Source organism: Odocoileus virginianus, chromosome 1 (assembly GCF_023699985.2).
Source record: "Odocoileus virginianus isolate 20LAN1187 ecotype Illinois chromosome 1, Ovbor_1.2, whole genome shotgun sequence".
Taxonomy (NCBI): domain Eukaryota; kingdom Metazoa; phylum Chordata; class Mammalia; order Artiodactyla; family Cervidae; genus Odocoileus; species Odocoileus virginianus.
This window is the reverse complement of record NC_069674.1, coordinates 29,273,284-29,285,551: the sequence shown is the minus strand read 5'-3', so window position 1 is coordinate 29,285,551 and position 12,268 is coordinate 29,273,284. Positions and strand designations below refer to the sequence as shown.

The following is a 12,268-nucleotide window of genomic DNA, read 5'->3' as shown; positions in this document are numbered from 1 at the left end:
AAAAACTACTGTAATGATGTAAAGTAATTAGCCTCCAACTAATAAAAAAAAAATACATATAAAAAAAAAAATTGTCTTCCTGGCCTCATGTGCTTTGGATTCTGATCATTACCTTGGCTCACACAGATACCAGTTGTCTTGCTTTGTGTGAAACAGTGACATTTGAGGAGGTTATGTTGACAATCATCAGGTGGCCCAAAGGATGAAGGAATTCTCCTTTTCCCCTTAAACTCTGAAGACTTCAAGAAGGTTTTATTCCACAGAATGAGTCTGAAAGATGCAGGTTCTGGCTCTGTCACAGGTTTGTTGTTTTTAGGTCAGTTTGGGTAAATGAGTTACTTCATGATACATATCAGTATACTAATCTTTCTCTTGAAACCAGTTTGAGAAAACAGACTTGTAGAAACTACAATCCATTCTTCACATTTGGTGATTAGAATGAGATTCCTAAGGCTACTGTAATGAATTGCTAAGGGATTCGTGGCTTACATCAATAGAAATTTATTATCTCACTGTGCTGAAGGATAGCAGTTCTAAATCAAGGTGTCAGAAGGGCCATTTTCCCTCTCAAAATTCCAGAAAATAGCCTTTCCTTGGTTTTTCTTAGCTTCTGTTGGCTCCTGGAAATCCTTGGCATTCCTTGGTCCACACTGCATTACTTCAGTCTCCATAGTCACACAGCCTTCTTCCGTGTATCTATCTGTCTTTGTGTCCTCTCTTCTTCTTATTTAAGTACCAGTCACTGGATTTAGGTCCAACTCTAAATCCAAGATGATATCATCTTAATATCCTTAACTATTTTTATCTGCAAAGATTCTATTTCCTAGTAAGGTCACATTCTGAGGTTTGAGGTGGAAGTGTATTTGGGTTGGGGGGGGGGCATGTTAAACCCAGTAGAGTACCCAGCCTTCTTTAAATGTCAAAAACTTTATTACTTTTTAAATTTTAGATTCACAATTTTCAAGGATAGAAATGTCTATTCTTTTTTTTTCTTTAACAATCTGCTCTCTTTGATTATTTCTTCATAAGAAAGATACAAATCTTTTTTGACAATTTCTGTGGGTAGAATTCTTCCTAACAGGCTCATTCTGTCCCATGTTTTCCTTATATAAAATGACCATGTGGAAATTAAGTTTGAATGTTAATTATATCAATAAGCTTAATTTACTCCACTGAGATATAGGGACATCCAATCCTTTCTTTATTCCATGTACTTGTTTCGTTAGCTACCATTCAGGCACTTGTGTTGGTAATCAGTAGTTGAAAGGAATTAGTTTTTCCTCCACCATTATTTTAGGTGAAGATTTTCTAGGTCCTAAATAAGGAAGTTTAGAAGGGCTTAAATTGTAAAAATCTTTAGGTCCTTTACATGTTCTAAACATTAAGGGGAAAAAATCCATTATCTTCAAAGAATGAGACTATAACAATTCCTAGGATTTTATTTATTCTGTTTGTGATGTCCTCTTTAGAGTAATTCCTTTTATAGCAATGGGGATAATTTGCTATGGTAAGGTCACATGTTTGGGGGAAAAAATGGTACAATTCTCATTGTACCTTTATATAGCAGTATGCTACTAATCAGCTTCCCAGGTGGCTCAGAGGTTAAAGCATCTGCCTCCAATGTGGGAGACCCAGGTTCGATCCCTGGGTTGGGAAGATCCCCTGGAGGGGGAAATGGCAACCCACTCCAGTATTCTTGCCTGGAGAATCCCATGGTCGAAGGAGCCTGGTAGGCTACAGTCCATGGGGTCTCAAAGAGTTGGACATAACTGAGTGACTTCACTTTCACTTTTCATGCTACTAATCTAGTTAAAATAGACATTCTATAGTTTCCTCCTAGAAATGTAACATATTTAAATATGCCTTCTTATAGGTAATTTTTGCAGATACCAAGTGTTAAATAACACATAGCTTAATTTCTTATCCTTGACTATTTTCTTTTACCACAAAATATACCCTAACATTTCATACTATGACAATAAGAATGACACTAAAATCTCAATTATCAAAGGCTATAAAAGAATAAAGTTCATATATTGCTTTTATTAAGCAAACCCAGAACTAATCATTCCAGTGGACGATATAAAATGATAAGATATTTTATCAACTGTAAACATGATTGGACATTACTTTGACATATAGTAGAGTGAGCTTTCCTGGTGGCTCAGATGGTAAAGCGTCTGCCTGCAATGCAGGAGACCTGGGTTTGATCCCTTTGTCAGGAAGATCCTCTGGAGAAGGAAATGGCAACCCACTCCAGTACTCTTGCCTGGAAAATCCCATGGATGGAAGAGCATGGTAGGCTGCAGTCCAAGGGGTCGCAAAGAGTTGGACACAACTGAGGGACTTCACTTTCACTTTCTTTGACATATGATGGAGCATCATTCTAAATAGCACTTCAACTTACCCCTCAGTGGGAGGTTTTGTTTGATTTAATAGTTTCAATCAAATTTTAGAGTTATTACCTCTGGCAGAAGTGATTTTTGCCTCCTCCTCCCTTAAAAAGCATATATTCTCTGAGGATGTTTTCACTTTTTTTGGCAGACCACTATAAAGAGGTCTTTTAGGAAATAACAAACAAGCTTAAGAGGTTCAACTTGGAGTTTATTTTTACTTAACAGTCTTTTGCTAAGGCATTGCTTGACACAGCATTCTTCACAACTAGGAAAGCACAAGGAAAAATAGCTTCATTCACTTCTCTGTAGATTCAATAATGATTGGAAGGACAAGAAAATTGTTAGCTATTATAGGTATTGTATCATGCATAAGAGAAAATAATTTTATGGATTCAAACACAGAAGTCCTCCATTTTCAAACATTGACTTAAACTTCCTGAGTTTGAAGTTGAGAACTTGGTAAAGCTTACAGTCTCTTATGCAGAAATGAGTATAACAATATATTCTACATTTCTTTTTTCTTTTTTCAGTTACAGATGAAGCAACTTGCAAAACATTGCTAAAACAAGAAGCAAGAAGAATAATATTTAAATACATATCATCATTATACATTTTTATCTGTCAAAGTGGCTTCGTTCCACACTTTCTCTTCTGTGTTTATATCCTACATCAGATATTAGATAAACCAAAGTGTGTAGGAGAATAAAAGTGCTTTTCAAATCATTACTTTTTGCGGTGAGAATGCTAAGGCACCAGTATATCTCTTTTAGGAACTTTGTTGGGTCCAATGGAACACCCCAGGCAGTGTTCACCTTCCTTCTTGTTCCATGTTGTTTGGCTTTGGACTTTACAGCACCCCCTCTTATTCCAAATATTCCTTACCTGTGGGCCTGGAATGCCCCAACTGACCATTGTGGTAAAGCATTTGACATGTCTCCAGATCTGAGCCTCTTCTCCTTAGTAGGAAATCCCCAAAAAGATGTTACAGGACAACTTATTACATTATTTTATGCTGATAGGCTTGGCTACTATCCTCACATAGATGAAAGAACAGGTGCCTGTAAGAATGGTGGAATCCCTCAGACGGGTTCCTTAAAAAAACATTTGGACAAAGCTGAAAAAGACATTGCCTATTACATGCCGGCCAACAACGTGGGCTTGGCAGTCATTGACTGGGAAAACTGGAGGCCTACCTGGGTAAGAAACTGGAAACCTAAAGATGTTTACCAGGATGAGTCTATTGAGTTCGTTCTGCAGCAAAATCTACAACTTACTTTTGAAGAGGCTACCAAGATAGCGAAAGCAGATTTTGAAAAGGCAGCAAAGAGCTTCATGCAAGAGACTTTAAAATTGGGAAAGTTACTTCGGCCAAACCGCTTATGGGGTTATTATCTTTTTCCTGATTGTTACAATCGTCAATATAACCAACCTAGTTACAATGGAAGTTGCTTTGATGTAGAGAAAAGAAGAAATGATGCACTCGACTGGTTGTGGAAGGAAAGCACTGCCCTTTACCCCTCTATTTATTTGAATACCAAGCTAAAATCTTCTCCACAAGCTGTCCTCTTTGTTCGTAATCGTGTTCAGGAAGCCATTCGGATGTCTAAAATTGCCAATGTTAAAAGTCCACTTCCAGTTTTTGTATACGTCCGTCCAGTTTTTACCGATATGTCTTCGAAATTCCTTTCTCAGGTAAGAAAAGAAAGGAGAGAAGGCTATGGAATATTGTCGGCATTTCGTGGCATTTAGTGGAATTGAACATCATTTTTGAAAGGAGTGAAATTTAGGTTTAATCACCTTTCAGCTCCCCTGGTGGCTCAGAGAGTAAAGAATCTGCCTGCAATGCAGGAGACTCAGGTTTGATCCCTGGGTCGGGAAGGTCCCCTGGAGAAGGGAATGGCAATCTGCTTAAGTATTCTTGCCTGGAGAATCCCATGGACTGTAGCCTGCCAGGCTCCTCTGTCCATGAGGTTTCAAAGAGTCAGACACAACTAAGCCATTAATATTTTCACTTTCACTTTTCAACCTTTAGGAGTATGCACTCAGGTAGTTCTGCCTCATTATATGGATGTAAAATAAATAAGACTATATTTCATTTTAATGTAATCATATAATGTCTTAGCAACCATGGAGGATTTCATAATATAGATAATGTATTAATTCAGTTCTTTTTTTTCTTTTACAGACCCGCTCTCTTGTCAATAGAAGTAATTAAAATAATAGCAGAAAATCTGAATTTTTGTTATAGTAGGGCAGTGGTGGCTTAAAAGATGGAAATGAATAGTGGAGAAATATTTACATAATTTTTGTAGGGTCAGCATTCTTGGCTTTGGTGTTACTGTCCAATTTACAACACTTCATTTTACTCTTCCCTGTTAACTCTTCACCTTTGCCAGGATGACCTTGTGAATACAATTGGTGAGAGCATTGCTCTAGGTGCTTCTGGAATTGTAATGTGGGGAAGTTTCAACTTAAGCAGAACTAGGGTAAGTTGAAATGGTAGGAAATAGATGAAAATATTTTTGCTTTTAATGTTTTTTAAGGTTTCTGTGGGATTGAATAATAAAATAAACATGATTTTTGGCGCAAAGTAGTAGGTGCTAAGTTAACAGTGGCTAAATCAAACTATCATTTGTGTGGTTGTATTGTAAGGCTGTTTTCCATTGAGGAAACAGAAGTTTGATGAGATTAATTGAAATTGCCTAGGCCACATGACTAAGAAGTAGCAAAAACAGGACTACACTTCTTAGTTCCCTTATGTGGTCTTTGGTGTTTTTTCTACTATATCACATTGTGTTGTTTCTCAGAAGAGCTCAACTAGCCCATATGCATTCCTTCATTCTTTCATTCATTCAGTTACTGTTTATTGAGCACTTATTTATTTATTTAGTCATTAAATGACAGTTTATTTCACGGGCCCACAACTAGTGGGAGGCAGATAGGAGTTAGTTTCTGAAAATTTTACTAAATTGTTCAAAGCTTCCCTATGGGGGAGAAAAAGGAATCCTTCTTTATTTTCCACAGATTATATTTAATAGAGTCTATTTTAAGTGAAATCTTCAGTAAAACATGTTTTATTAGGAAAAATGTTTATTTTGTTCTATGTAGTATGAATTGTATTACTTTTCTCCTAACGCATTATCTTCAAAAAGCTTTTAACTATGATGTCCTGAGCTCTGTGCTTAGCTCTTTTACATACATTGCATCCTTTCATCTTCACAATAACTCTGAGGTAAGTGCTATAATTATCTGTATTTTGCAGTGATGAAGCTGAATCATAGCCAGCTTAATTACTTTCTACAAGGTCACCCAGAAAGGAATCTGAGAAAGCTCAAGGAATTCCCAAGCTCACACAGCTAGCTATTCATGGATCTGTGACTCCAAACTGGGCAGAAGGATTCCAGACCCCATGCTCTATTCCCTCCACCCACACTGTATATTCTGCCTCTTCCACCCCTGTTAGTGTAGGAATTACTGAGGAAGCCCAAGGCTGGGTATATTAAACTTCAACTGGTTAATTATTTCGTGACATGAAATAGCATGTGAAACTTACAAATGTTACAAATAACAGTTAGAATTGTCTTGCTTATTAAAGGCAAGAAAGATAAAAACACTTCCTACTCTTACTGAGTCTGGTTTAATGTGTGTGCTTCTTTAGAAATGTTTGGCCTCCCCTGGTGGCTCAGATGGTAGAGAATTTGCCTGTAATGCAGGAGACCTGGGTTCAGTTTATGGGCTGGGAAGATCCCCTGGAGGAGGAAATGGCAACCCACTCCAATATTCTTGCCTGGAGAATTTCATGAAAGAAATTGCTTAACATAGTGAATTAATTCACATATGAACTCACTTGGATCTTAATAATCTGATCTTCTTGCGATTTTACAGCAATCTTGCATGAACCTAGGCAATTACTTGAACACTATACTGAATCCTTATATTATCAACGTCACTCTAGCAGCCAAAATGTGTAGCCAAGTGTTTTGCCAGGAGAAAGGAGTGTGTACAAGGAAAGACTGGAATTCACCCGACTATCTTCACCTGAACCCAATGAATTTTGCTATTCAAAGAGGGAAAGGTGGAAAATACACCGTACATGGGAAACCCACACTTGAAGACCTGCTACAATTTTCTAAAAAATTTTATTGCAGTTGTTATGCCAACATCCGCTGTAAGAAAAGAAATATAAAAAACATTCATACTATTAATGTATGTATTGCTGAAGATATTTGTATTGAAGCTTCTCTAAACTCAGACCACAGTGAGCACTCTTCTGGCCAGAAAAAGATATCTTCTACCACTTTAACAAGTGTCTCATCCTCCACACCAACTGCCAAAATGTCTGCACGTGTTCCTGGGAAAGATCATGTGTCCCTCAAAATCAGGCTTTCAGGGGAAGCCCTCTCCAACACCATCCAAAGGGGCCATAAGAGTGTTGACTGGAAAAATACATTCCGTCAGTTATACATTCAAAACATTAAAAATGAGACAAACTATTAAAATATAAATTCAGTGATTATTAGGTTTCCTGCCTGCATGTTTTATGTTTTGATTTTTTTACATTATAATGGTTTATAACTTCAATGACTTTTTAGGCAAGTGATGTTACCTATTTACTTGAAGTTTTACATTTGAAATGTAAATCAAAACTCATGGCCAAGATAGTGTTTTAATTTTTTGAGCAAAGATTGCATTTTCATGATCAAATTTAACTTGATGTTAGTATTGATTGATAAACAAAGAATTGTGATCAGCACCTTTAATATTCAAAATCATAGGGCAGTGTTATTACTAAATCCATTGATGCTACATTTTACCTTTGAAAATCAAAGTAGACTCTTGATAATTAAGATAGCATAGAATTTACTTTGTAAGATGATACCCACTTTTTTTTTTAAATTGCCATGAGTGTATGGCAAATATTTCACATAGTGTGATGAATACATACTGAGAGATGCCTGTTACATTCTTGGTTCTATCAGAGACTGATTATAAGGCCTATGATACTTAGAGATACTATGTTCTTCTGCAAAAGTGAAAGTTTAAATAATATCAAAGTACTGCAAATGAATGTCATTATAAGTAGTTGGTAACTTGCAATAAAAATATAAAAAATTAAAAAATATATCAAAAATATTAAAGTGCAGCATCATTTTTTTTTAAGTAATATCTTAAGTGTACTAGTCTGTGTCAGCACAGAACTATGTTTTTTAGCTATTTCATCTTGATAATTTGTTCAAGTTGTGTTTTATAAAAAGATAAACTTTACAAATAATCCTGTTAACTTTTGTACGTAGTTTACAAGTCTTCAAAGCTCACATATACATTATTCTAATTTTAATTCTTGATGTCAAAATTGACAATCTTGTGTACCTAAAATGCCTTGTTTCATCTAAGCATCTATTCACATCTTTCATATAGCATTTGTTGAATGTTTCTTCTCTGTTAAGCTAAATATTAAGCAGGTTCAAGGTGAAGCAGCATGCTTCTTGCTATCTGTGAGTTTGTTGTATATTTGAAAAAGACAGACATTGAAAGTGGAAACTTACAACAAAACATGTGAGAAGTGCTATAGTTTAGCATGCTTTTGTATACAAACAGGAGCCTGAGGGTGTCAGAGAAGGATTTCAGACACCATGAGAGATATGAGGTGTCCATTACCTTGAAGGCTGAATAGCAATTAGTGTATCTGCTGGTATGAGATAGAAGAAACCTTGTTAGAACAGAATGCTGATTGTGATGACTGGAGTGGTATTCAACAGACGATGGCCACATGGTGAAGGCTGCTGTAAACCACATCAAGAAGTTTGGGCCTTATAAGGAAGATGTTGCCAAACTTCTTGACCTGCCCTGATTTAAACCATACCATGAAGTTTGGACTTTACAAGGAAGATGCTGCCAAACTTCTTGACCTGCCCCATTTTCCCCATGCACAATTATCACACAAAAATTTCTCTATTTTTACTTCCCATCACCTTTCTATAAGGTAAACATCATACGGACAGGTGTTTGTTTTTCTTGCTGCTGTATCCACAGGGTAATGGATAGCCTCTGAGACTTAGTAGGTGCCCACTAAATATTTTATGAACAAATAAAAGACAATGGGGAGAAATTTTAGGTGTGGGAGCTGTCATGACAAATTGGATCCTCTCGAACTAATGCTGCCCTTTCCCTTAGTTTTGTCCTTCAGTCTTTGTTCCAGTTATGCTTCTACTGACAAAGAAACAAAAAGAGACAATTTTATAGTGGCCTGAAAAGGATGCTACAGTTGGACTATTTTCCTTAGAATGCATAAATGGCCATCAAGTGATAGAATGGAGATAGTAAGGTGAATTGGAAAAGGTATAGATTTTGGAGTTGAACAGTTACAAGGGCAAATCCCAGCTTCCAACATTTACTAACTTATGAGCCTGAGAAACTTAACCTGGCTCATCTTCTATTCTAGTAAAACGGCACCAATACATATCTTTTAGGGTTCTTGAGAGGCTTGGCTCATATAACACATGAAAAGAAATTTAGCCTTAGAAATAACACAATAGGGATTCCCTTGGTGATCCGGTGTCTAAGAAGCAGCCTTCCAATTTGGGGGATGTGGTTTGACCACTGGTCCCAGAACTAAGATCTCTCAAGCCACAGGGCAACTAAGCCTGTGTGTCACAACTCCTGAGTCTGAGCACTCTGGAGCTCACAAGCCACTACTAGAAAAGCCCATGCATCACAACCAAGGTGCAACACAGCCAAATAAATAAATAAATAAATAAGAAACAACACACTAAAAGTCTTTGGGAAAGGGATGGACATATTTTTAATGATTATGGAAGATGCCTGTATTACTGTTGTTGGATGGAGTATCAAAACAATAGACTTCAATCAAGGCAGACTTTGCCATGAACCCTGTGGAAAAAGAGGCTACTAAATAGAAAAAGACACTTGGCAGGAATATTTTGTATAATGCACAACTTTGTATATGGTTAGGTTCATAGAAGCAAAGTTGTTTCCATTTAGATCCAGAATTTTTTGCCAGGGATCATGTTTGTGTCTGAGACACAAAGAGAATAAAACAGTATCCTTGCTCTATAAGAACTTGCACACTGATGGGGATGCTGGCATGTAAACAGAACTTGTCCGTACATTGTGTGATATACATAAAGTATAAAAATTGAAGTGCTATAAGAACACAGGTTCATCTAATTACAGTTCAGTTCAGTTCAGTTGCTCAATCATGTCTAACACTTTGTGACCCCATGGACTGCAGAACGCCAGGCTTCCCTGTCCATCACCAGCTCTACACAAATTCATGTCCATCGTGTCGGTGATGCCATCCAACCATCTCATTCTCTGTGGTCCATTTCTGCTCCTGCCCTCAATCTTTCCCAGCATCTGGGTCCTTTCCAATGTGTCAGTTCTTTGAATCAGGTGGCCAAAGTATCAGAGTATCACCTTCAGCATCAGTCCTTCCAATGAATATTCAGGAATGATTTCTTTTAGGATGTACTGGTTGGATCTCCTTGCAGTCCAAGGGACTCTCAAGAGTCTTCTCCAACACCACAGTTCAAAAACATCAATTCTTCAGCGCTCAGCTTTCTTTATAGTCCACCTCTCACGTCCATACATGACTGGTGGAAAAACCATAGCTTTGACTAGACGGACATTTGTTGGCAAAATAATATCTTTGCTTTTAATATGCTGTCTAGGTTGGTCATAGATTTTCTTCCAAGCAACAAGCGTCTTTTATTTCATGGCTACAGTCACCATTTGCAGTGATTTTGGACCCCCCCAAAATAAAGTCTCTCACTGTTTCCATTATTTCCCCATCTATTTGCCATGAAGTGAAGGGACCGGATGCCATGATCTTAGTTTTCTGAATGTTGATTTTAAGCCAACATTTTCACTCTCCTCTTTCATTTTCATCAAGAGTGCTCTTTAGTTCTTCTTCACTTTCTGCCATGATGGTGGTGTCATCTGCATATCTGAGGTTATTGATACTTCTCCCGGCAATCTTGATTCCAGCTTGTACTTCTTCCAGCCCAGCGTTTCTCATGGTGTACTCTGCATATAAGTTAAAAAGCAGGGTGATAATATACATCCTTGATGTACTCCTTTTCCTATTTGGAACCAGTCTGTTGTTCCATGTCCAGTTCTAACTGTTGCTTCCTGACCTACATACAGACTTCTCAAGAGGCAGGTCAGATGGTCTGGTATTGCCATTTCTTTCAGAATTTTCCACAGTTTATTGTGATTCACACAGTCAAAGCCTTTGGCATAGTCAATAAGCAGAAATAGATGCTTTTCTGGAACTCCTTGCTTTTTCGATGATCCAGTGGATGTTGGCAATTTGATCTCTGGTTCCTCTGCCTTTTCTATATGCAGCTTGAATATCTGGAAGTTCACGGTTCACATACTGTTGAAGCCTGGCTTGGAGAATTTCGAGTATTACTTTGCTAGCATGTGAGATGAGTGCAATTGTGTGGTAGTAGTGAACATTCTTTGGCATTGCCTTTCTTTGGGACTGGAAGGAAAACTGACCTTTTCCAGTCCCGTGGCCACTGCTGAGTTTTCCAAATTTGCTGACATTTTTAGTACAGAACTTTCACAGCATCATCTTTTAGGATTTGAAATAGCTCAACTGGAATTCCATCACCTCCACTAGCTTTGTTTGTAGAGATGCTTCCTAAGGCCCACTTGTCTTCGCATTCCAGGATGTCTGGCTCTAGGTGAGTGATCACACCATCGTGGTTATATGGATCATGAAGATCTTTTTTGTATAGTTCTTCTGTGTATTCTTGCCACCTCTTCTTAATATTTTCTGCTTCTATTAGGCCCATAGAATTTATGTCCTTTATTGTGCCCATCTTTGCTTGAAATGTTCCCTTGGTATCTCTAATTTTCTTGAAGAGATCTCTAGTCTTTTCCATTCTGTTGATTTCCTCTATTTCTTTCCATTGATCACCAAGGAAGACTTTCTTATCTCTCCTTGCTATTCTTTGGAGCTCTGCATTCAAATGGGTATGTCTTTCTTTTTCTCCTTTGCCTTTAGCTTCTCTTCTTTTCTCAGCTATTTGTAAGGCCTCATCAGACAACCATTTTGCCTTTTTGCATTTCTTTTTCTTCGGGATGGTCTTGATCCCTGTCTCCCGAACAATGTCACAAACCTCTGTCCATAGTTCTTCAGGCACTCTATCACATATAATCCCTTGAATCTATTTTTCACTTCCACCGTAGAATCATAAGGGATTTCATTTAGATCATCCCTGAATGGTCTAGTGGTTTCCCCTACTTTCTTCAATTTAAATCTGATTTAACAGAGATGGAACTGGGGCTTCCCAGGTGGTGCTAGTGGTAAATAATTCATCTGCCAATGCAGGAAACATAAGAGATGTAGATTCAATCCCTGGGCTGGGAAGATCCCCTGGAGAAGGGCAGAGTATTCTTGCCTGGAGAATCCCATGGACAGGGGAGCCTGGTGGGCTATGCTTTATAGGGTTGCAAAGATTTAGACACAATTGAAGCAACTTGGCACACACACGTGCACTCACTAAAGGACCTGAGTAATTTAGTTTTAAAAGATAGGGAATTAATTTGTAAGATGCAGATAACATTTCTAAACTTTCAGTATCATACAAAACCTGTCTCTTTACCAGCAGAGGGCTCAGTCCCAAAATTATTAGAGAAAACATATTTCTTTATTTCTGTAAATGAATCTGAAAGGAGAATAACATATAGTAGACCACTGGATTTATTGCATTCAGTTCAATTCAGTCTCAGTCGTGTCTGACTCTTTGCCACCCCATGGACTGCAGCATGCCAGGCTTCCCTGTCCTTCACCATCTCCCAGAACATGCTCAAACTCATGTCCATGGAGTCATGATGCCATC

General features: G+C 37.7%; 1 protein-coding gene and 1 non-coding gene across 2 annotated transcripts; both read left to right on the top strand.

The window, feature by feature from the left end:
* The first annotated feature begins 1,584 nt into the window (after positions 1–1,584).
* On the top strand, positions 1,585–1,656 carry TRNAW-CCA (transfer RNA tryptophan (anticodon CCA)). The gene has a single exon. It is a non-coding gene; the product is annotated as a tRNA-Trp (tRNA).
* Positions 1,657–2,947: 1,291 nt separating this feature from the next.
* Positions 2,948–6,893, top strand: LOC110135724 (hyaluronidase PH-20). Its single transcript, XM_020890904.2, has 3 exons — positions 2,948–4,088; positions 4,793–4,882; positions 6,282–6,893. Exons 1-3 carry the CDS (start codon positions 3,138–3,140, stop codon positions 6,891–6,893), a joined length of 1,653 nt encoding a protein of 550 aa, XP_020746563.2. The 5' UTR covers positions 2,948–3,137.
* The last annotated feature ends 5,375 nt before the right edge of the window (positions 6,894–12,268 follow it).